This window comes from Sardina pilchardus, chromosome 2 (assembly GCF_963854185.1).
Source record: "Sardina pilchardus chromosome 2, fSarPil1.1, whole genome shotgun sequence".
NCBI lineage: Eukaryota > Metazoa > Chordata > Actinopteri > Clupeiformes > Clupeidae > Sardina > Sardina pilchardus.
In genome coordinates this window covers 37,901,327-37,927,048 of record NC_084995.1, presented here as the reverse complement: position 1 = coordinate 37,927,048, position 25,722 = coordinate 37,901,327, and the positions used below count along the sequence as shown (strand labels likewise).

The 25,722-nt window shown below is 43.5% G+C and overlaps 2 protein-coding genes and 1 long non-coding RNA gene across 5 annotated transcripts in view; all 3 read right to left on the bottom strand.

The window, feature by feature from the left end:
• Positions 1 to 12,754, bottom strand: part of LOC134073085 (laminin subunit alpha-3-like) — a 76,850-nt gene extending 64,096 nt beyond the window's left edge. For both annotated transcript variants that reach the window (XM_062530052.1, XM_062530061.1), the window contains exons 1-2: positions 12,324 to 12,754; positions 11,776 to 11,928 (exon numbers count right to left, since the gene is read on the bottom strand). In XM_062530052.1, the coding sequence (XP_062386036.1) occupies positions 11,776 to 11,928; positions 12,324 to 12,578 (408 nt within the window). In that variant the 5' untranslated portion in view covers positions 12,579 to 12,754. The remainder of the gene's footprint in view (positions 1 to 11,775; positions 11,929 to 12,323) is intronic.
• Positions 12,755 to 14,628: 1,874 nt separating this feature from the next.
• LOC134073067 (procathepsin L-like) lies at positions 14,629 to 17,530 on the bottom strand. 2 transcript variants are annotated; one of them, XM_062530025.1, is made up of 6 exons: positions 17,163 to 17,526; positions 16,927 to 17,064; positions 16,528 to 16,752; positions 15,897 to 16,059; positions 14,903 to 15,008; positions 14,629 to 14,794 (listed from the first exon to the last, which is right to left on the bottom strand). In XM_062530025.1, the coding sequence occupies exons 1-6, from the start codon at positions 17,406 to 17,408 to the stop codon at positions 14,695 to 14,697; spliced, it is 978 nt and encodes a 325-aa protein (XP_062386009.1). In that variant the 5' UTR covers positions 17,409 to 17,526; the 3' UTR covers positions 14,629 to 14,694. The 2 variants fall into 2 exon arrangements, with proteins under 2 accessions (XP_062386009.1, XP_062386017.1); XM_062530033.1 differs by lacking the exon at positions 14,903 to 15,008 and having other exon boundaries at positions 17,163 to 17,530.
• Positions 17,531 to 19,151: 1,621 nt separating this feature from the next.
• Positions 19,152 to 23,918, bottom strand: LOC134073080 (uncharacterized). Its single transcript, XR_009937246.1, has 8 exons — positions 23,786 to 23,918; positions 23,128 to 23,206; positions 22,813 to 22,911; positions 22,506 to 22,600; positions 20,926 to 21,032; positions 19,946 to 20,054; positions 19,653 to 19,741; positions 19,152 to 19,470 (listed from the first exon to the last, which is right to left on the bottom strand). It is a non-coding gene; the product is annotated as an uncharacterized LOC134073080 (long non-coding RNA).
• Positions 23,919 to 25,722: the final 1,804 nt, after the last annotated feature.

Sequence of the window (25,722 nt, the reverse complement as noted above, 5' to 3'; positions counted from 1 at the left end):
ACAAGCCAGTAAGCCCGGCACCACAGTATACAGTGCAGCTCAGCATGTGAACAAGGCCTGCGTCTCTAAAGGACCTGGCTCTCTGTGATTTCAGGAACAGGATCAGTGAGTCAGCAATTGTGGTTATACTAAATCGTGCTGGTGCTTTAAACAAATGGTGTGTTCATTTGAACTATTTTGTTCCCCTTTGTTTTATTCACAGGAACTAGTAGTAGGCTAGCCAATGGGCCAGTTCAACAGACCAAATTGGGACGATGCATACATTCAAAGATCCCCCTCCATAAGTCAGAGGTAAAATATTGCTTAAACACAAACATTGCCCCTTCAATGTAGACAACAAGGTACAAGTTAATTTTAATCTAAAACAAAAAAAAGCTCCAAAGAGCTAACAACTAACATTATCATTCATATAATCTCAACATAGTATCACAGCAAAAACCTGTCATTGTGCTTTTATGAAGACCTGACCATCTGGGGACTATTTTTCAGGACCTGTTCAGTTTTATATGTGAATGTCTGCACACCAAACGCCAGCACGACTTCCATGCCTCAGAGTGCAGAAACATGGGAGTGGCTCAAACTAATCAGGGAGCCATTCCAGGCATAAGTAACCGGATAGGGAGAACAAAAAACAGATAGCCCCCTCACATAAACAATTTCTGGGCTTCTGACCTAAAAACAGCATCAAGGCCAGACTGTCAGAGACCCGCCAATTCTAACAATAGACTTTAAAATATTTCTGGGTACGCTGTCAAACAAGGATATGGCCAGAGTATCCTGTTATAGAGTCAAGTTGGAGGGCATCATTTGACAAATGTGTGCAAATGTCCTGGAGCATTATGGGTTTTTTTAAGCGTCTTTTATTAGTATGTTTTTTGTTTTTAGTTAAGCTTATTATTACCAAACTACTGCAGCCTATCTTTGTTCATGCAGGAGAGTGTGTACTTAAAACCCCCAAAGTATTAACAGTGTCAGAGATAAGGGACAACCGGGACCTTCAAGCAGACATATGCTCAAGTCTCAGATTCCAGACATGGTGTCAACATCTCACACACATATCCATGCAGACAGATAGGCCAGTTAAAGGCGCGGCCTCATGGCCAACAACCTGACTCACAGATTGTTATGGAGCACGCCAGGGATTTGACTGCTGAATCACAGAGGTCAGCAGTAACAAAACAAAAAGATAAATTACTCAATAAATAAATTACTCAAAAGCGCAATTACAGATGTTGAATGTACACCAAGCCATTGTCTGGACTTTTTTGAACTACCACACAATAAGCGAACACAATTGTTAACGTAGAGCAAGAGCCATGTGTGAATGAGTTAGATTTGATTTGGCATTCAAGACGGACTTCATAACTGCACCGGACAGACTTTTCATAATGGTACCAGATCTACTGCTGAGGATTTGAATATCACTTGCATGTCCTCAGTCAACATACTGTATATAAAGATTTAAAAAATTCCCAGACTCAAAGACCCATTTCACATCAGTTAGGGATGGGGTGTAAAGGTACACAGATTTGTACTGAACCTATACTTTAGATACAGGGCTTTAGGTTCAATACAGATGTGTACTGAATCTGAATGAATGTACTGAATGCAGTCTTCAACAGTAAGATTTGTTGCGAGTGAACAATGTTTCAAATTCGAGTTCCCACACAAACATATCAAGTGGTAGCCCATATGTCAGTTTAGTCATTTAATGTGTCACAACCACCTGACTCAAAGTAGCTGTGACATTGAATGGGAGACCACACTGTAAAGGTTCAGTTATTACATTTATTTTATCTTAACATTAAAAAGATAGCCAGTAATGTATGCAAAAGGAAAGTGTGATGCAAAGTATGTCTAGGGGTGATCAAACAAAGAGTTTAAAACGCGTCGTCAGTGTGAGGAGCTGGCGACGGGCTGATGCTCTCCCCAGTGGAGCAGACACCAAGTGACCAGAGGTGCCTCTCATGCAGCCTTTATACGTCCTCCCTCGCTCCTCGGGCCTCGATCCTCACTGATCTACATAAAGAATGATGGGGAGGAAACAATGGGATAGTCTATCCAGTGTTAGTTATAGATCAGTGGGAACGCCCCTCGAGGATCGAGCATCGAGGATCGAGGAGGCATGTTGAGAGGCACCCCAGGAGCGAGGCAAGGGTCGAGGGCCAAGAGAGAGAGAGAGAGGGTCAATTAACCACGAGGTCCTCTTATAGCACCACCCATTACTCCAGGCTCCAATGGGCCCACTCCATGCTCTGCAGATTGGTGAAGCACAGATCACAGGGGCAGAGCCCAAAACAGACACTAGAAAAAAGGTGCAACACCAAGAAGGACCAGCAGGGCCTTCACAAATGTCAAAAAAACATTTCAAAACATGTTTACTGTTGTGCATCAGCAATATTCTCAGTTCATTTTAGGCTAGCAGAACCTACAAACTTAATGTACTTTAAATTAACTGAACCATGACTTCAAAACCGAAGTACACAGCAAACTGTGATTTTTGTGTACCGTTACTCCTAGTAATGTTATTCACATGAGTGGAAAATATCAAACACCAGGGCCTCCTTACAGGCACATCATTTGGAGGCCAACCATTTTTCACCCTAAACTCCTGAGCAAACACAACAAATCTGGATAAATGGACATGTTGAGGCACATCTAAAAGTAGGTTGAACATTAACCACTTCCCTCTTGGAGAAAAAGAACATGAAACACATTCATGGCCAAGAGAAAATCGTTAAATCCCTAACTCCATGTGTCTGGGAAAGCCTGACTGAATGACCCGATTAACCAGGTGTACATCAGCAGAAGCACAAAGCTTCATAGGGATCATCCAGGTACCCCCATGCAGGGACCTCCAGCGGGGAAAGAACAGACTAGGTCTTATTACAATGCTCTCCCTTTCCCTGATTTCACTCAGACATGTCCAAACACCGAGCCTGCAAATAAATCAAGCCGCTTTTGTCCACATAGAAATATGCCAATGACATCACGAGACGCGTGGTACAATGGGATTTTGTTGCATTGAATCAGTATTAAAAAAAGAGACGCTGTGGGGAAACTCCCTTATCGCCCTGACACAGTGCCTGTACCTGGGGTTACCTGCGTTCTCCAGGACAGCAAGTGAGGGCAGATATCTCTTTCAAAATCAGCAACACTCTACCTGCTGTCAGGTGCGTGCTGCTGCTCAACACAGTCTATTATAGTGTCGGAATGGGTCAGGTCGGTCAGGTCGTCCAGGCATGAGGTCAGGCGGTTGGGAGAATCGGGACCCTTCACGCACCACCTCCTAAACTTGAGCACATTCCTCCACCTGACCCCCATAAACAAGAGCGCGCAGAATCCCCTCATGCTTTGTAATTATCACTGGAGGGGAAGAGGCGCGAGGCACAGGGCACGGAGGGGCCGCAGTGTCTGAGCGAGCCTTGACGGACAACCCCCCCCCACCCCATCCCCGACCCCGACCCCCCTCCAACCGCCGCCGTTACCAGCGCCAGCAGCACCGCTCTCTGCTCTGCTCCCACGAGCGCCGTGACTGTGACCCCCCTGGCTCTCCGCCGTCACGGCCTGGCTGTGCTGAATGTGCGCCCTGAGGCGTTGAGTAAGAAAGACAGGGCAAATTTCTTTTTTTTTTTTCAAAAAGTCAATGTTAGCGCTGTTAGCGCCGCGCCCTTTTGAATTCCTCCTCCGACTTCACACATGCCTGCGCAGAGAGCGCAGCGCCAGGCACTGTTTACCCCCCCCCCTCCCCCCCCGCCTCTCAATCAGACGGGAGACGCTGACGACAGCTAGTCACGCTAGGGCCACTGCCAAGCGAGAAGCAGGGCGAGCGGGCAGGCAGGCGGACCGTGTCCAGTTCACGGGTACAGCACCTATTTCGGTTGCTGGCGTATGACTCAGGGGGGGGTGGGGGGGTGGGGTGGTGTGGGATTGTGGGAGTGTGGGACCGGAGAGGGTGAGCTGCGTCTCTCGACAGCCCCGCTCTGCTGACTCGTGCCTCCATCTGCTCCGACTGCACGCACAGCTCCCGGCTGTCTGCACTGCAGCAGCTACAGTAACACTGTTGTGCTGCTACTACTACACGCACGCAGGGAAATCGCACGGCTGTCAATCAGACGGAGATACTGAGCAGCAGTGATGGCAGCACTCAGAAAAGAACATCTTGAATGTGAACACCTAGAAGCTAGTCTCTGACTAGAAGCTTAACGAAAGCGTATATATATATATTGTTTTCTAAACTGAATACAAAGTGGTGTGTGTCTGGGTGAGCCTCGGACAGGGTGAGAGAGGGAAGCCCGCTGCAGGCGAATGATCCATGCGAGGCATGCTGGAGCGGACAGTGGCTGCATCACAAAGCCCCAAAACTGGCCACGAGCTCAGGCCACAGGAATGCCCAGCAGATGAAGAATCACCTCACGCCTGCGGGGAGATCAGGGTGGCCAGACAGTTGGTGCTGTAGCATTTAGAAGGCGCTGGAATTCAAAGACCTCTCCCAACAATGAGAGACAGGTCCTGTCTGTCAGGAACAGGTGCTGGAGGTTGGAGGGGGGGGGATTATATTATCCTGTGAAAGCATCACAAACATCCATGCCTTTCTAAACCGACTGTTTTTCCAGTTTAATCCATGTTCAGTGAATTAACACGATGCACGTTCCTCAGAGTTTTTAATTCATGGATGGAACCTAACCCCGACACACACACACACACACACACACACACACACACACACACACACACACACACACACACAGACACACAGACACACAGACACACAGACACACACACACACACACACACACACACACACACACACACACACACACACACACACACACACACACACACACACAGAGCTCTTCTCTTTCGTTCTCCAGGGGCCACCTGCTGTGAGCATTTTTTAAGAGCATTTTCTTTCCCCCCTTTGTCCCTCGCACTATTTATAAACGTCACCATGGTGCAAGAACGGGGATCCCAGCTGTGCCAAATTGGGATTACCTGCCTCTCTGTGCCGTCTGCACCCATCAGAGCACCGTGGCGCAGCGCTGTGCGTCACAGCCAGTGTCACTCAAACCTCTAGCTGCCATTTCGTACGTATTCATGGCCAAACGCCTGGAAAAAGGTCTGACAAATCTTAGAAACAAATCCTCCACGATATTTCCATAGCGTTGTCTGGTTCTGCTTTAGGAGATGTGCCTTACGCAGATGGGGTCCTGTGATCCGCTCGGAAGGCTAGGCTACTAAACAGTGACTACTGGAATCGTAAATATGGCCCTCAGGCAGAAGCCTGGCTCGGTGCCTCATAGATGGTGAACTTCAAGACTGCTGGGCTGGCTTTACTTTCAGAACTTCTTTCCATTTTTGCAAAAACACACACTTTTCGGCTCAATTCTGAAACTGGGAACAATGTAAGCAAGCAGCATGGAATCCTTTTAGATAGATACAAGCGTGAAAAGAGAAACGTATTCATAGTTAAAAGATATTCTGACTTTCCCCCTGTCTTTAGCACATTTCCACAGACCTACAACTGAGAAATCCTCTGGGCTTATCTAAATTTTGACCACGCAAGGTTGAGCATGGTGCAAAGAAAAGATTTGGCTGTCTGTATTCTCCAGCAGAGAGCTGAAACAAAGCCACCTCCACCTCTCCAGGAACTAAGCTGCAGAGTATGCAGCAGTAAGCCCAGTGCTGAGCCAGGCGACAGGGGCCGACTATAGCAGACCTCACACATGTAAAAACCTTAGCAGCCATTCTCCTCAAGCACTTACGCTTGGATACACATGTAAACAGAGACTTAGATTCACATAGAAACAGTTATTCATAGCATACATCATAACACATGACTGTGCGTGCATGCATACAAACACACACACACAAAGTGGCATACAAACACCAACCACTGGTAACTGAGTGTACAAACAAACAGTGAGGTGTAAGGAGTGAGCACGCACTAGCATGGCTTAAATGCCAACAGACTCGCCCTGCAAAACAGCACAGTTAGCACTGAAAACTAGCTAGCAAACCACTGCATTTAGATTATTTATATTTCATAACATTACTCAATTTTAAAAGCATAAGTAGGACATATTTAACATTGTTCCAAGGTATCTTCAGTTTGTAACTCTTTACCTCTGTTTATTGTAGGTATTAACATGATTGTTTCTGCATAAATCAAAAGTACATCTTGCATTATCTCACAATGGCACGTCATATCTAACACACATTTGTAGGTGTGCTGCCATGGCTTTTAATCTAGTCCATTACACACTGAATTCAATAAATGGCATTCAGTTTAATAGTCTCACATTGACAATTGTGGACGCAATGACGTTGAAGTCTGCTCTATGCTGCTATAGTAAAAATGTATATCTTAGGGCAAATTCATATCATTCATACTGTATATTGTACCTTCAAGCCCTAATCAGGAGCATTAAGTGGGTCCATGTCAGATACCCACTATTTGGTTGACAATATTGACTGTAAACAGTCAACAAGTACAGTGAGCTTTCCAGCCAAATGGTAAACCAAATGGCAGGTATAGAAATGCAGATATGGAAAAAGATATAGAAAAAAACATTTAGGGAGGAAAAAGAGAAACAAGAGGTTTGCAAATGAACAAACTAAAGTATCTAATCATCCTAAAAGTATCTAATAAACCCTAATAAATCATGTCATTCCTTGACCTAAAATGACTAAAGCGGAGTTCACGCTCCACTCTATCCACTCCATTCATAGTCCATCCTCTATGCCTCTATGCAGAAAGGCATGTTTACTTGTTAAAAATATCATAGATTAGGCTGGTGTATTTCTGCAGAAACACACACACACACACACACAATAGATCCACCTGTTGAAAGACTGAATGATCCAGTGCTTAACAGGTCAGCTGTGTGTGCGTGTGTGTGTGTGTGTGTGTGTGTGTGTGTAAAACAATATACAACTTTGGCTGATATCTGAACCTCTACGTACGTCCACAACATGAGCAATATCTTTACCTCATAGCTTTTGTCAATCTCAAAACCATCATTGCTGAGCATCATTCTGCATATATTTCATCTGCATCCGTCCACACATGTAGGCTACATTTTATTGTTCTGTGGCAATCCCATTTCAGTTGTTGTGAAATCACCATCAACATAGTAAACCCCCAATGAAAGGAGCACTATACTGTATGCTATCCACCTCATTCCTTAACCCGGAAATATGTATCGTTGCGATGGTTACGATACTGTTTTCAACTTCCGTTCATTCTGTTAACATGTGCGTTCTCCGTAGCTAACTAGATTATGCCTCAACTTAGATTTCTTTCGAAATATTGACAATTCTGTCCTTAGCATGTATATACTACATCATATATAACCGATATAAAATAGAAAAGTTTACTTTTATATGCGTTATGATATGTTAAGCACCGTAAACCGTCACGTTAAAACAGATACAATGCAGCTTCGCCGGAAATAGAAAACCGTCTCTGTGTCATGGCGACCCCCATTGTTGGGCTGCGGAATATCGTGGATACAGAGACCATAAAAAACAGCTAGCTCCTCTGCTGTCAGTCCATCAGATTTAGCATTAAATGCTAGAGTCCAAACTCTAGTTTAAACCCCTTTAGAAAGGATCTATTCAAACAGGCTTGCATTTCATCCAACCTGGAATCCAGTCCAATGACTGTTTTAAATCTACTTTGTCTGCGCCTGAAGGCTACCTCAAGGCCACCTCACAAACATGCCAGGAGGCCATTGAGGCCACAGTTCCCAGACCAAAAGAGGCAACTTTTTAAAAAAAAACCCGACAGCACAAAATCAGAAAGGCTTTCAGGTCCACCCTGCGCCCCTCACACGCCCACCCATCTGCTCCGAAAAAGTGTCTCAGGCACAAAGCATAGGGCGACACCCTCACACACGGTGGAGATAAGCGGCGTGATCTCACAGCTCCTAAAATACACTGCCCAGAACAATGCCACATGCCATGGCATGTGCGCAGTTGGCCACTGCTTTCCAGGACGAGCCGCCCGACGCCCGCTGTAGTTCTACAAATGCTAACAAAAGAACCTGTTGCTCCTCCCAGTAGAAGACTATAGATCTATACTACTATAACACATTATCATCCGCATCAAAAGCCCAAGAAGTGCCATTTTTAACTCTTTCAAAACTCGAACGTTGTTTGTCGGCAACTGGCACGGTTTATTCAGGATTTCTGAATGGCGTCTCTTGGCACAACCTGGCTTAGGCTCCCCGGCTGCTGAGTCAATGTCTTTGCAGCTAATGTCTTGGGGAGGCCCCCTAAACCCAAGGTTCCCTAGCCAGCCACTTCTGAGAATGCTCAGCATCGTACTCCTGCCTTAAAACAAGCTTTGGTCAGAGGTCAAAGTTCAAAAGAAAAAGGGGAAACAGTAGCGGTTATGTTGATGGGCTTAGGCTAAGTGAATAGATTACAAATGATTGACAGGGTATTTGCCTCAAGGCAAATGTAAGGTTATAGTGTTTTTCCATTAGACACAGAATCAAGTCTTGTAGACACCGAACTCTTTGACCATTCCAGAACACTGACCCTGACCAATGTGAAGTCAAATAAGAGATTCATGCTAAAATAATTAAATAAAATAAATATCACATGCAAGATCACATTGGGTCCTTGAGAGATTAACTGATAGGCTGGGTGAACCCTGCCTGAATTTCCGGCGAATTTGAATTTCGCCCGGCAGCTCAGGCTGGACACCAGCAGATCTATATCCTCTTTACTGCCAGAACCTTTGGCTCCAATCAGAAAGGCATACTCTAGTCCTGGCACGCTATTGGCCGGTGACGTGACGATAACGAAACTTAAGCGACGCGAAGTGCAGTAGAAACAAAGCGCAGCCTCCCCAGACTAATGTTCAATCCTAAAAGATTGAACTTAGTATGGCGAAAACCAGACTAATTAACTGATGCATTGGAGAAAGAAATCCCAAAAACATGTGCTTCAGATGCCTTTGGTCTGCTGACAAAAACCACCTTGCTCATTGAACTTACAGCACATTATCTGAACCCTGGTCATGCCACTATCCAATATGTCTGCTGGGAGATGTAGATAACACAGGCCAAAGCAGGCACCTGTATTCTCCCAAACAGGAAACACAAAGATCAGACAGCTGGATGCCCCCATGGATATCAGAAAGCACAGCAAGCAGCAAGTCAAGCATCAACACTAATGCCTTATCACAGTAAGCTAACAGTGCGTTTCACTCCAAAGAGGTTTTGAATTCGTGCAGGCAACGCAAATGGCAAATAAAAAAAAACATAATGGACTGAGTGAACCACACAAAGATGTTTCAGTTTTGGCAACACAGCTCAGTTTTCTTGATGTGGAGTCTTGAACTTTACATGACTGTTCTCACAACAAAATGACAGATTTTGTTTTTACTTTTGAAAATGAAATGTGGATGACATTAAAAGGTAAAACATGGATGATTTATAAAAAAAAAAAAAAAAAAAAACACCAAACAAAGACCACCACTTTTTCCTACTAAACTAGTTGACTGGAAAATCAACTACTCCTTGTACCGCTAACCAGAAATGTATTGCAAACTAAAGAAATAGAGGAGACAGGTAAGGCAAGCTTGAATCCTTAGGATTAACATGCTCAACAATAGGTGCAGTCTGTGCCAGCAGCGTAGAATTATGGGTGAATACTTCAGCTCTACAGTCCTGCTCTTCATCACACCTCTTAATCCAGTATTACCCCCCCTCCATCTCAAATAAATGGAGCAATGTCATGTCTTCTGTATGGAGGTCCCTTCAGCCTCCCACCTACAGCCATCCTGAACCACTGCTATTCATAAAAGCCGCCCTCTCCACTTCCCATCTGCAAGTGAATGGACGAGGACTTCCCACAGTCCTCATACAGAGACAGGCAAACTAGGGGGCAAGTCTTACATGTGAAGCGTATAGTTGGGGTGGCTTGGTGGTTGTTTGAGGGTTGAGGGGTGTGGGGGGGTGGGGCATTGTAGTTGAATGAGTTTGGTGCCAGGCTAAGATCCAAAAGGAAACGTGTCTCGCGGCAGGTCAGGGTCCCCCAACCCCCCACTGACCATCTTAACATCCCCTCCTCTGATCCTTAATCCCTCGGCGGAATTCCTCCCTTTTCTACACGCAGTGCATAATTGAGCGTGAGGTGGGATTTCACGGGCAGCGGGCCAAACTTTGTGCGCCAATGCAGGCTGTAATGGATGCATATTCCCCAACCAGAGAGGGGGCATGAGACCTCGCCATGGGCAAGGGCCATCTGAGAGCCAACAACCATCCAGTGAGCATGGGGTGCGTTTCCCGATAACGATGGATAGACACTCTTACGAGGGTTTTCTACGATTCATCTTAAGATCGATCGTTAGGATTTGCCGACTGTTTCCCGAACATGCTCGTAGCGTGAACGCGCGTGCATTGATCTTACGATGCTCTTAAGGGAGCTGTCCACGAGAAAAGTTCTGAAATATCCCCTAATTTGAGTGATGGTGATGTCAGGTGACTGCACGTCACAGCTAAGCCTACCGTCTGAACTTCGGATCTATACATTAATTCACATCAATACGAGAATAGAAAACCTTTGACATCTGCATGTAAGCATTCCAAGTAGCCTAGGCCATATACCACACACAGGCATACATAGTTTTTATTATTTAACATTAGATTGTTGCCCCGTTTTTATGTTTGTTAGATAGGATATGTAACATATTAGGCTTCGGCTAGCCTATTCCTACATCGTTCATGCCAGTTCTTTGCTAACCTACTTGTGAGAGCACGGTGTGCTGCCTGTGCAATAATGTTTCGAGGTGTCACGTTTGAATAAAGAGGTTGATAAGAAAATGAGGAAATGTATAAGCTTAAATAACATAGCCTAGGCTTAGATTTTGACGCAGCACAGACTATAGCCACATATTCCTTTCTCTGTTTTTACCTCATAAGCCTAATAAAACATAAAAAATAAAAGGCTACACAAAAAAGATAATGGCAAACTTTTCTGGCGACGTCTCCTAACTTGTTTGTAGGCTATTTTTGTCCGGTTTTGATAACATCATTATGTCCATTGAATGAATGCTATTCTGCATGCTAAAATCTGAATCATCACATGTAAATACAATAAAGAATGGTAACGTAAGTTGGATCATTATAATCTTAGTTGTAATCCCCCTGCATATCCTGCTGGTGACTCCACTGAGGCATAGCGTTACGACGCTCTTAGTCAGTAACGAGCACTCTGGATCACTCGTAGATCTACGAGTGTTTTCACGATGCTCTTAAGCTACGATGGTTTCGGGAAACAGTCGGCAAATCTTAAGACGGTCGTAAGAGGGACTTTACGATCATCGTAGGCTTACGATGCTTTCGGGAAACGCACCCCAGGTCAGTTAATGATGAAAGAACTCCATTTTCACCTGTGTAAGAGCATGAATCAATGTGTGTCTGTAGGAGTTTACTCGCAACTACACACATTTCATCTTTAAATAGGAGTCCCGGGAGGTACATACAAGCACACGACACAGATATACCAACATTTCCCACAACTGGGTGGGACAGATAATCAACTGATGTAATGTTCATTCATGTTAGCAACAACAAACATCAGTCCCATTGATGTACCTCTTCAGCAAAATCCCTCTCACTCTCATCAGGGTCTAAGAGGACAGTGAGATATTGTCCTGATAGCAACCTGGTAGCCTACAGCAAACAAGTGCCATGACATGCTCATAAAAAAATGCCCAAGCACCATCGAGACAACAAACACTTACAGCCAAACACTCACCTGTCCCAAGTCCAAGGTAACGTTCACTTCGTTGTATTCCAGTCCACGCGAGAGAGGCGGACTCTGCCACCAGGTCTCAGTGCCATCAATTGCATTGGTAATTGGATGTGACTTATTTGGACTATTGGAGTTGCAGTGTTCACAGAACTGGCCCTGCAGAGCAGAAGAACCACACTTAGTTCACTGATGTATGACATCTTTGATAGCCTGTGATGTTCCACTGGTAATGACAAATAAATAGGCAAGCATAGCCAACTGAGATTTCAGATCAGCGCAAACTAATGTTAGCCGAAATTGAGCCCACATGCACAAGCGCACTTGGCGATTTGGGTAGGCTACCATTTGTGTGCGATGTCATACAAAACACCCTTTTTTGAAAACGGCAAAATGCTGTCAGAAATTGCCGGCAATATATACCTTTTTAAACAGCATAATTATACGTCACGCGTTGTAAGATCACTCTTATCAAAGCCACGCGCCAAACTCCTCAATTTCTAAATCTCCTTGACATTTAATAGACTAGGAAAGAAAATAATTTCGGTTCTTACCTGTATATTATGACTATACAATTCCGTGGTCGGACCACCGACAAGTTTGCAGTAAAGATCCGATCTAGGTCTTCCTAATTTGTCCTCTCCACAGGTAGCGGTGGCTGAGATCCGTGCCTGGGTTGCTAAATTGAAGTACTTGGGACTTAAACTGAAACCCGAAATTTCGTTAATTGACACCTGTGTCCTCACAACACTCCCCAGTAGGACCACGATGGTGTAACAATGAATTCCCGTTTTCGCCATTCCTGACATTACGACGACTTACGAGAACTACGCAGTTTTCATTTCGGAGTAGGCTACAAAACACTCAAGAAAATATCCGATGTGACGTCCTGTGCTAAATCCATAGTGTGGTAACTAAGATGTTGACATGTTCACCGTTGCCGTTTCACGTCCCGTCCCTCCCTGTGTCATACTTTTCTCAACTCTTTGAGCGCGCATCTCCTCCACCTCCTACAGATCAAGCCACCCCTCGGCGTATCAAGTGTCAAGGCAAGAACGGGTAACTACAGGACTCTTCACAGAATTGAAAAGCACCTTTAAAATAACTTCTGTTCAAGATTGGATCACCACAGCGCAGGTCGTCTGATTAGACTAGTAAGGATTTATAGCCTAATCTCTGAATGGGGCCGCGTAATGATAAAGGACTAACAAATGACAATGGGTAGGCCTAATTATAAAGTTGTAGTAGCCTAAACTTATTATTATGGCTCAGGTAACTGCCCATATGCCCTTCTCGACTCACGTTGCTCTTCCGGGGGGGGAGTAGTCTACATTGGATGCAGCATTGCCTAGATAAAAAAAAGTAAACGTAGCCTCATTCACTGACATTCGGTCAGCGAGAGTGAAAGTCAGTAGGGGGAGTGCAAACTCTCCAGCGCTGCGCGCGACTGGCACCTGAGCTGAGCCTGCATGACAACCGCGTCTAGGGCCGCTATCTGGTGAGATGACTGCCTCCTAGACGTTGTCGGGAAAGGTGAGTTTGTGATAACAATAACAAACGAACAATCAAGTTATATAATGAATCAAAATCTTCATAAAGCCAGGCCGAGTTTGCCACGTTAAGACATAATAGAATAATCAGACAGATAGCTTGCAGACAAGCAGCCCGTTATCACAGCCAAGGGTAACCTATTTTTTTGGTAGGGCAAACTAAGCTACATGTCTGCTGCTGATAGTTTCTCATTTCGTTTTGCCATTATTATTTTGGGTATTGTTTGAAGCCGAAATGCCCATTGAAAAGAGGCGGATGCAGGAAATGGAGAGGCAGCAAAGCAGATCATTGCAGGTTGATACGAAAAAGCCAACCAGAGACTTTGCTGTGGTCAAAATTACAGACACTACAGTGGGCGAATTTATTCTCTTCAGATTATTCACAGTGTGGACACTCCCCAATCAACAAGGCCCTTAGGCAATCAAACTCACGGTGACCAAAGAAAACGAACAGCATCCAGGCATAGCAGTCTCCACAAAGTTGGGCTAGGTTAGTCAGTTGCTGCAATAGACCCTTTTCACGTGATGTCAGCAGCTGGGTATCAGTTCGTCCGGTAGCAGTAATATACAGTCATAGTAACGTCATTTAACTTTACTCTCAAATCAATGCAGCTACGAGAGCAATGATTGCTAACGATAACTGAACATAACGTTAGTCCTAGGAGACCCGTGCTATAGCAGCAACTTCGTGCTATATAGCAGCAAATTCGGATACTCAATGAAAGCCGTTCCTTATTTTGAATCTCTGTCGAATATCCACTATCAAACCAACTTGAAGCTAGCTGAAGTTGCTGATATATTAAGGATTAGGCTACTGACTTTACTCTCAAATCAAGGCAGCTACGTGACGGCAATGATCGCCAACGATAACAAGGAAAATGACGATAATAAATACACGTGAAATATTAATCTTACCTCAAGAACTGTAACCGTATCACCATAGCTTTTGCTTACGCCGGATGAACTGATACCCAGCAAAGCTTCAAAGCGGAAAGTGTCTGACGTTAGCGTGAAAAGGGTCTATAGGCTATTGGTAAACAGGCGGCGGCTGAGGATCACCAAATAGGAGAGGAGCAGTCAGGTCAGCAACTGCCCCTCAAAATTCCTGTGTAGCCTACATGATGCAGTTATTGCCTGCGTCGCCCTACTGCACTGACACTTGTGGACCCAGTAAGCCATTGAAGCCGCAGGTCACCGTTTCATGCATGACAGTTACCCGGTCCGTTACCCAAACGTGACAAGGGACAAGTGCAAATGCCCACATTCGGTGGGTTTCACCTTTGTTAGTCACAAGAAAAACTTCAAAGCATTTTCATATTTCAATGATGTTTATTCAAACATAATGCTGATTGCAAGTAGTGACAAGTCGCTTTGACTATATAACTGGATACATTGCATAGTTGGCAATGCCACAGATGTTTCTTCCATCTCTGATCATTCTCATGTAGCCACCCTCTCCCCAGCCAGTGCCCCAGCTAGGGTAAAAAAGGAACATTAAAAACATGATTTGGGCCTGAAAATAAGACATCAACTAGTTAGTCAAACAAATGCTTCTCTTAAATCCAGCCATTACTCAATCCAACCTGTTCTTTATGATCCAGTAATGATCTCCTTTCTCAAACCCATAGCCAACCAATAGAACTGCATGGTTTAGATATGTGGTGCTGCAGGAGTCATCATCATAGATACCTGAGAAAAGGATAGTGTATTACCATCTTCTGATGCACTTAGAGCAGGGGTGTCCAAACTTTTTGGCTCAAGGGCCACATTGGGTCTTGGAAATTGACCGGTGGGCCATAACCATCTCTATGTAACATGCTGTTTTGATATTGACATTGTAAACATTCTCTAAGAAGAGTGTAAAGGAGTTTGCAGTAATGTTAACCACAACGTCGTTGCTGGAAAGAAATAGCGAACAGCCAATGATAAGTGTGGCGGGCCATATCTATAATAAACTAATACATGCTCCGTGGGCCGCACTAAAGTGCGTGGCGGGCCGCAGTTGGCCCGCGGGCCGTAGTTTGGACACCCCTGACTTAGAGGAAGGGGTTCTAATTATATGTGCAAGCGGCAGCCCTGTAGAGTGGGTAAACCCAGCCCAATCTGCCAGTGATTGGATTTTGCCCTGCAGCTCAGGCTGGAAACTTGCAAATTTATCTCTCCTGCTTCCTTTCCATGTTTTGTTGAAACCAATCACAAACTGGCTTATCCACCAGGCGCACACAGATCGTTGGTCTGATTGGTTGAAGGACTATCCAAGCGTACAGTCATTTGAACTATGCCCATTGATCATGCCTCTTGTGCAGTAAAAATACAGTGCAACTCCCCAGACTAATGTTGAATCTCAAAAGATTGAGCTTGGTCTGGTGATGGCCACACCAGCAGTGCTGTGCTATGGAACACATTTTAAATGGCTTGCGCGCACAATGCCATGGTTGCTCTTGCGCTTGCCATGGTCACTGTAAATCAGGCATTTTGCACTGGGCCACACACAAAAAAAGCAAACACAAATCTCTGGCCCATACAATGTGAAGCCCCCCCAGCTTATGATCAATCACTGACTGGTGACATAGTTACCTGATTTGTAGAAGCGGAAGCTCGGACGCCCAGCATTCACTGCAACACTGATTGGGCCAACTTCTCTCAGTGCATCAGCCAAAGCATCTTCGTCATTACGCACCCTTACATGGGACTTGATTTTGGTGGCAACTGGGCCTCTGTCCTGTTTACATTGCCGGTGCTGCCAGAGAGACAGAGAGAGAGCGAGAGACAGAACCACAACACAGAGAGAGATCAGAACGACAACACATATTCTGCATCCCAAAAGAAGTTGTGACCGGTAGTTCCAAGTCATTGGAAACATCAATGGCAACCATCCCCATTACCCTAGCAACCACCTCTAATGTCACCGTAGTAACCAGCATATCAAACAAACATGATTACCCTATAGCAACCAGCATAGTAATCATGTTATTTTGCATAGCAACCACCACATGTACCCAGGCAGGGTTTACCCAGCCTAACTCTCGACTACACTTATGCGAAATTTCAGAAGTGTGTAGACTGGCAGAGCCAGACTAGGTTGTTGTTACACCAGGGCACAACGTCTACACAGAAACAATTATAATTAAGCCTTCATTTAATAATTCAATAAAGCAAGAATAACCACCCAACATCAATTGACGGTTTTCAAATTACATGTACTTACCCAGAAAACGTATGGATAATTTTCCTCCAAATGAATGCCGTAATTTTTAACAAACTGCATTGCTCTCCCCATCCATCCTCCATAGCACCCATATGAGAACCCACGAGCTCTGGAGCAGTCAACAAGGTGCTGTTCACTCAGAGAAATGAGCTGTCCCGTCTTCTTAAAATACTGGCCTTCGATTGATCCAGTTGTGCTAAAAGCCCAACAAGACCCACACCACCCCTGTGAAAGAAGTCGGACTGGGTTTTAGAACGCAGTGGGACATTGAGAAGCATCCTCCAGGGTGGTCTGCTCACAGCATGAAAAGGAAGTTCAGTTTGTGCCTCATCTTACTCTTAAACTCACCAAATTTGTCAACACAAGTTCCCGTTACCCATATGAGGTCACTTTAAGTACCTGATTCTTTACACGGGTTACATAGCCCAGTGTCCTGTAGTCCAGGCGGCGTTGTGACGTGGGCTTCCGTCCTCGTCGCCCTTCTTCAGATGATGGTATTATTGCTCCCAGGCGAAAAGCGGCATACTCTTCAGGGGTCTACACGTGTACAACATTGTCAAAGGGACGTACTCAGTTTGAGCCTTCAGAATAAGAAATGGAAGCGCTTATAGAAAGTCACAAGACCGGTCACTCACCAGGGGAGCCATTTCATCCAGCTCCATGTCAAAGCGCCTTCTGCCCTGCGAGTTGTGGGCTTCAACAGCTGCTTTATTCTGAGCCCATATATTCCTACGGAAATTATCCACAGCCTGAAAGGGTATTACAACATTGTTCCTCTTCTTCCAATCTTGCCAGCCATCGTTTTCATCCTGGTGGCGTGCCGCAAAGGAAAGTGGCCAACAATGGCAGAGGACTAAAAACAATATGCTGTGTATGTCCATGACCTATAATTAGTCTATCATGCATGAAAAACAAATAAACAAGTCACATATGTCAAACATGCAAAAACACGTTTGAACACTCGGTCAAACGTGGGCTAATTGGCTTTCAGGTGACACGGCAATATATAGTCCGCAGGTGTAGTCTATAGGCCTATAAGTGAGCCTACAGTTGCAGCGAATTCATGGGTTTCATCAGGTCCCTTTGCACAGGTGTATTAATCAAGCACCATGCAGTCTGCATTGATAATCAAGGTGCTTGATTTAATACACCTGTGGAAAGGGACCTGATGAAACCCATGAATAGACCTCTGAAGTGCGCCTACAAAAAAGCTACTAACTTTGCCCAAATAAGGAGATCCGGTAAAAAGCCTATAGGCTACTGTGACCTTCGGTTGGTGAGGACGGCACACTGACATTTGCTACCCTACACATGAGCGAACTTGCATTATGCAACTTGCCATAATAGTTAACTTCAATTAACATCCGGACCTTCTTTTATTATGGGCTATGATGGCTTTGTTTTTTCATAGGCGAGCTTCAGAGGTCTATGGCCTGCACTGTCCGCGGCACAGAAAATAAATTAATAACGCACTAGGCCTACGTCCTTTTTTGCACCATTTTGATCCATGAAATTGAATAAAAGATCAACACGTTGACACGCTCCATATCAACTTGTTAAATACACGAGTAGGCATATTGCGCAGCTGTCCTATTTAGGTAGCATTGTGCCATTGTATCAATAGCCTACACACACCAAATGCCACAGAATGTCAAATGTGTTGAAGTAGCCTGTAGATCAGGGGTGTCCAACGTCAGCCTGGAGCAGGGTGTTTTGGGAGCACGATGCTCTTGAGGGCTGCCGCTGCCGAGTCCTTGGTCCCCACATTACACGCGAACACCGGACGATGACCCAAAAGCACCGAGCTGAGGATACCACTTGTTCGTTTTTCTGTCGTAGTCTTATTTTAATTTCTTCAGCTTCTCTCGGCACTGCTTCGCCGTATTAATGATAGCCCAGGTGTGGCGGGCCAGATCTATGATGAACTAATGCATGCTCGGCGGGCCGCATTAAAGTGCGTGGCGGGCCGTAGTTTGGACACCGCTAGATACGTTATCATTTGTGCATGGACAAATCATGGGCGTCAGAGGGAATTTTTCAAGTCATGGAGAAACATGATCATCTGTGCTGCTCATACTCAGCTCATGCATGCTAAGACATGGTGATAAAATCTGGAAAATTTGGAGACATGTTCTGTTCCCCACTTTAGATGTCGTCACTGGAATCGTTGTCATTATTCCCTGACCCAATCAATGCACCATTAGATGATGGTTCGGGAAACATACCAAATAGTCCAACTTCATTAAGTATAGGCTCCCTTTAATAACTCCTAAACTGATTTAAAGGTAGGCCTGTGACTTGGTTCACCCAAAGAGCGAGATCGAATGTCCGGTCAAGATTATGCGATTCTAATCATTTTTACCAACGACAATACAGGCATACACTACCAACCAATAGCCTAATGGTAAAATATTAATATGAAATAAACAGAAGTTGGCGTAAAATTTCACGAAAAAGACAAAGTAGCTGCGACATTTTCTGAAAGTTGCCGGCCAGTCTTGTGAGACAGCATGCTGACAGAGTGAACTTAGCGGCCAAGTGAAATGTTGTACGACTGACACCTGGTGGATTGTTTGAGTGAGTGCCCCTGTCGAATAATCAAATGTATGCACATGAGACGAATAGATAATTAGGTGTTCTTTATTGTTTCATCTTTAGTCTTTATATGGAAGATATTTTATCCACATATTAGTTTTGCTGTTCGAAAAAATATAGAAAGCTCAAAATGGTACACTTGTATTAATAAACGTTATAATTTTAATGATAATGTATCCTTCAACTTCTTGGTCTGCCAGAGATAACCCACTTAGTAGATACCAGCTGCTCTTTACTGCAAGGCAGCCTTTTCCCTCGATGTAGGGAGAACAATCAAGTCTGATCACCACCTTAGTCCTTCCACACCGTGCTCTACAACTTCTTTGGCATGGACACTGACGACTGAGCCTGAAGACAGACAGAGGACATCATGTTGAGAATCAAAACAGACACGATGGCATGTTATTTTCCCCAAATGTCTTAAGATAGGAATCCAAAAACTGCCAATACAGCAATCACACTCATGTAAGAAAACATGTCCACATAAATCGAAGAGCATATTAATGCATTTTAATTGGCCTTGGACTCACCAAAACAGGCTGAGATTTCACCCAGTTACTTCAAATGAGTAAATCGGGTTTTGAACTCCATGCTGGCTTATTGCACTATTGCAACTCATCTGGAAGAGAAACCCAAATGATCTGGTCAATCCCACAAACCTCCTTCTGAAGCATTACAGTGCATAATTCAAGTCATTTTTATAAGAAATGGATGCACTCAGGATTCTTATTTACATCACAAGCTCAGGGAGAGAGTTCAAGAATATGATCATCATTGTCATCCATCAGGTCAAACATAAAAAAGACCAGACTGGTAACCTTACCAAACACGCATTTGAAATCAAAGAGGGGTTGATGAGATGTGGCAGGTAAAACCACTCCCCAGTATATGATGCATGAAGTCCATGCTGGTTTATTGCACTACATCAAAATCTGGAAGAGAAACCCATATGAAGTGGTCAGTACTTAAAACCCATCCCTAAAATGTAATTTAAAAGCATTACAGTGCGAAATTCTAGTCACTTTATAAGAAATGGATGCACTCAGGATTCTTATTTACATCACAAGCTCAGGGAGAGAGTTCAAGAATATGATCATCATTGTCATCCATCAGGTCAAACATGAAAAAAGATCAGTGGGTTATACTACGAAGCAAGTTAGGCACATCTAGGCTATCCAGACAAATCGAGGCTACACAAAGCCTTAACTCAGGGTATAAGTTAAGTGACACTAACATAGCAGTTATGTGAAATGTGTCAAACTTGGCTTTCGGCTCAGATCTGTGTGTGTTCTTGGTGTTGGGATGATGTTGGTCAATTGTGAAACGCGGACACACGCAAGAAAAACCCGATTAATTCTGCATTTATGAGTGATAGTGTAATCTAGTCTAGTCGTGTCTGGCCTATAACCGTCGATTTATTTAATGTTATCAAATGTTGAATGGTATGCACGTCATTAGTGGCATATTTGCACGTGCAACACTGTTAAAACGCCTGCAAGATCCAAAATGGCAGAGCTCCACCTGTAAGACATGATAGAATATTGCACGTGAGAATGTTTTTCCAAGATAATTGATTGGTCAGTAGGCGGTAGTTTTACACTATTTGAGCAATAACTTCGCACATAACCTGCTCCCGACCGGGTCTGGTTGGCAGCATAAGCACCATGCTGATACAGCGACTCTAAAACAGAGCCACTTTCGTATGACTGCATAGCATACCCTGGTTTTGAGCACAACATACAACGCTAAACTACTAATCGAGCTTCGTAGTAAACCTCACAGATATGTAATTGACAAGCTTACCAAAGAAGTATTTGATATCAAAGAGGGTTGATGAGACGTAGCAGGTAAAACCACTCCCCAGTAACATGATGCATGAACTCCATGCTGGTTTGTTGCACTGTCAAAATCTGGAATAAAAACCCCATATGATCTGGTCAGTGTTAAAATCCCACACGTGCTTCTACAGCTTTAAGGAGCAAATTCAAGTCACTTTATAAGAAATGGATGCACTCAGGATTCTTATTTACATCACAAGCTCAGGGAGAGAGTTCAAGAATATGATCATCATTGTCATCCATCATATCAGGTCAAACATGAAGAGACCAGGGGTGCGTTTCCCGAAAACGATGGTTACACGCACTTACGAGGGTTTTTCTACGATTCATCTTAAGATCGTTCATTTGCTTTTTCCGACCGTTTCCCAAACATGCTCGTAGCGTGAAACCGCGTGCACTGCTCTTAAGATGCTCTTAAGGGGAGCTGTCCATGCTTAAAGTTCTGAAATATCCCCTTATTTCATGGTGATGTCAGGTTGCGCGTCACAGGTTGCATGTCACAGCTAGGCCAACGTGTGAACTTCGGATCTATACATTATTAACATCAATATGAAAATAGAAAACCTTTGACATCTGCATGTAAGCATCCCAAGTAGGCTATATACAGTGGGTATAGTAAGTATTCACACCCATGCTAAAGTTGACTAAAAAGAGGAATATAAAATCATCTTTTGAGAATTGATTGTAATGCCTTAATTCAAAAAATGAGTAAAAATCAAACCGCTAAGGACACTAATTTTCTTTGTGATTGAAGAATGTATCGTAAATAGATAAATGTTCTTCCTTAAATACAGGTTGCATAAGTATTCAACCCCTATGTTAAATTCCCATAGGAGCAGGAGGATATTTTATATGTTTTTATTTTTAAAGGCCAGCTATTTCATGGATCCAGGATATTATGCATCCTGATAAAGTTCCCTTGGTCTTTGGAATTAAAATAGCCCCACATCATCACATACCCTTCACCATAGCTAGAGATTGGCATGGTGCTTTTTACAGTTAGCCAATTAGCCTGTTTGATGCTCATTGAGCTCAATGCAAATCAAACAGGCATTTTCGAGTAAGAAAATAAGGAAACGTGTAGGCTTAAATAACATTTTTACCTCATAGGCCTAGGCCTAATAAAAATAGTCTAAACAAAGATAATGACAAACTATTCTGGCAATGTCTCATCTCAGAACTTAATTGTAGCCTATGTTTGTCTGCTTTTAATCACATTATTATGTCCATTGAATGAATGCCATTTTGCACGCTAAAATCTGAATCACCGCAAGTAAATACAATAAAAAATGGTAACGTAAGTTGGATAATTATATTCTTAGTTGCAATCCCTCTGCATATCCTGCTAGTGACTCTACTGAGGCATACGCGTTAAGACGCTCTTAGTCAGTAACAAGAACTCTAGATCTACGAGTGTTTTCACGATGCTCTTAAGTTACGATGGTTTCGGGAAACAGTCGGAAAACCTTAAGACGTTCGTAAGAGGGACTTAGGCTTACGATGCTTTCGGGGAACGCACCCCAGAAATGTAACTAGCAAGCTTACCAAGCACATATTTGAGATCAAAGAGGGTTGATGAGACGTAGCAGGTAAAACCACTCCCCAGTATCATGGTGCATGAACTCCATGCTGGTCAAAATCTGGAATAAAAACCCATACGATCTGGTCAGTATTAAAATCCCACGCATGCATCTGAAGCATTACAGAGCAATTCAAGTCACTTTAAGAAATGGATGCACTCAGGATTCTTATTTACATCACAAGCTCAGGGAGAGAGTTCAAGAATATGATCATCATTGTCATCCATCAGGTCAAACATGAAAAAAGACCAGATAGTAACTAGCAAGCTTACCCAAGCACATATTTGAGATCGAAGAGGGTTGATGAGACGTAAAACCACTGTCCCCAGTAACATGATGCATAAACTCCAGTTTGTTGCACTATGTCAAATCTGGAATAAAAACCCATATGATCTGGTCAGTATTAAAATCCCACACGTGCATCTGAAGCATTACAGTGCAACATTCAAGTCAATTTATAAGAAATGGATGCTCTCAGGATTCTTATTTACATCACAGCTCAGGGAGAGAGTTCAAGAATATGATCATCATTGTCACCCATCAGGTCAAACATGAAAAAAGACCAGATATGTAACTGGCAAGCTTACCAAACACGTTATTTGAGATGAGAGAGGGCTGATCAGAACGGCTGGTAAAGATCACTCCCCAGTAAAGTGATGCATGTAGCTACAGAGAAATAAAGATATTTTCGTCAACATCACAGGCGGGACAGTCATTGTAGAAAATGTGTAACACAATACAGTTACAATGAATGAGGACACTGTGCAATCTGTGTGAGATCATTTACAGCAAAGTGTCAATTTAATCATTTGACATGGTATTACCCTGGGGGCCCATATCTTATATAATTAATATTGCCCGAAAAAGTAAAGCTTGATCGCCTTTTTGAAGGAATCTCAATGCAATGCATTTTTTTGTTTGCCACGTGCAAACGAACTGACTCAACCATAGGCTAGCTAAATAGACTCATGGCGAAGCCTTACTTGAATGTAACATGTATATGCTTGTTTCCTACAGCTTTTGGCTTCAGATATCATGGTTAACGTGTAAAAAGTAACGAGTAGGCTACAACATAATTTCACTGACAGTCACAAACTCACAATAATGTTAGCATGTCGGTCAAGATAGCCCAGCTTGCTATGCTAAGGTAACGATATGTTGGAGAAGGTTAGTCGAAGTTGTTTGAGCCAGTCTACACACAGGGTAGTTCGAATGAATCACTTACAACTAACGTTACATTCTTACCACGTAGGCTAGTTGCAACAAAAATCGCCGCATGCATATCCCGTCTGCACGATTCCTAACTTCAGGCAGCGAAAGACTGTAATGTCGGGCCGGGTCCGGGTATGTCATGCCGTGCTGTGGCCGTGGGCTACCGTCCGCGATTGCTCCGTCTGTAGTTTCGCATTGGATTGTGGGATGTGATAAAAAAAAAAAATGACGCCCGTCCTCTCCATAGTTGTAGTCAGATTGTTCTTACAGTGCGTCTGAAACAGAAACGTTTTATTTTGCAAACGTTGCTTGCATTCCTAGGTTTGCCGTCGCTAACCATGATTGCTTGATGACTACAATCTCTTTGCTTGCACACCTCCACCCATTTTCTTTGCTTCATGTTTGCTGATCAATGTTATTGAGGTGCTGAACACCTAGATGCAAAAATAAGGTTTTTTTCTTGAATGTAGACCTACTTGTGTTGTGTAGCCTACATGAGGCCCCAGCCTTCAGCCCTCTTGGACCAGATAGGTCCTCTTTAGATAAGTCAGCTGCCAAATTAAGCTATATTTTCCTGTCAAAGTTTTCTCTGTGGGTTCCTTGTCAGAACCCCTCACCATAGAACCCCTTGGAACAAATTAGAACATGGGGCCTCTTGAATTTAGTCAAAAATGGCTCATTAGCCTATCTATTAATCAATAATATCCCCCAAATGGTTTTTGGCCTATCCTTTCGGCTAAGCAAGAGAGGGTATTTTCTCTTTTTTTTTCTTGTATTTTCTTTTTCCTTATTCAAACACATTTTGATAAACACTGGTTGATATAAGCCAAGGCACAAAATAGTTAACTAGGCTATATTGTGTGGTGACATCTTGCTCTTTAGTTGTTGACAACGGCACAATGGTAGAAAAAGTATATGAGAAGATAAGGCCTACATAAGTATCTCAGTTTGTAATATACTCATTCACTGGTGAGATTAATGTATCACTCATTGAACTGTCATACAGAGCAGTCTCCCATGCCTCCAATAATTATGGACAACGGTACCAAATGATCGGCAAGTCATTACACTTAGGTGATCTGTTGATGTTACATACATGTACATGTTGGGTTTGCTTTTTCATGGGTCACAATGGGATCCATGTTGTCCAGAAAACCCTCGATCTTACATCTCTCACATTGATCCACATCCATAGGCTCCTGGCTGATAGTTGGTACTGTGCCAATTTGTGGAAGACAAAATGCTATCAATCATCTTGATGAGTGCTTGTTTGTGAAAGGCTACCATTTGCCATCCCATTAAAAAGATAGATAGCAAAAAGGTGATCATTTATTTGAGGCTGTGGAATTTATGGAGTTACGCAGCAAGCTATAGGCTATGATATATTCTTGGTAAACAAATAAAAGTAAAATGCAACTTTCCTGTTGAAGAATACAAAATAGGCCTTTAGAAAACAGGCATATTTACTGTGAAATGTTGTAAGGTATGCCTTGTGTTACCCTCTTCCCTGTTATATTGTGTACATGGATCTTCTTGAGACATCCTGGACCCATGTTTATTTGAAATACTGTGGGCAATTCATGGATGTTTTGTTTGGGGAGATGACTCTGGTGGAGTAATGGCCGCCTGCAATCCTGCGCCTGTCAGGGTTTCACATCATCTCTTTGCTATGCTGACACTCCACATGCCATCCTGTTGACTGCTGTATTAATAGAACCATCATTTCGATCTTTAATGGCATGGAAATTACCAGTAACAACCCTGACAGCGTGAGCCCATTTCTGAATCATGCAAATCATACTTCAAATGCAACCTGCGATTTTCCGGGGACAACAGCAATAGCATGTTACTGTAGGTCTCCAGTTGCTTAGAAGAGGCAACATTGTTTGCGCTTGTATAGGCTATATGAGACATTGAATAATGAATCATGAAAAAATAGCGAAATACCATTAAAACACTCTTTTATATTA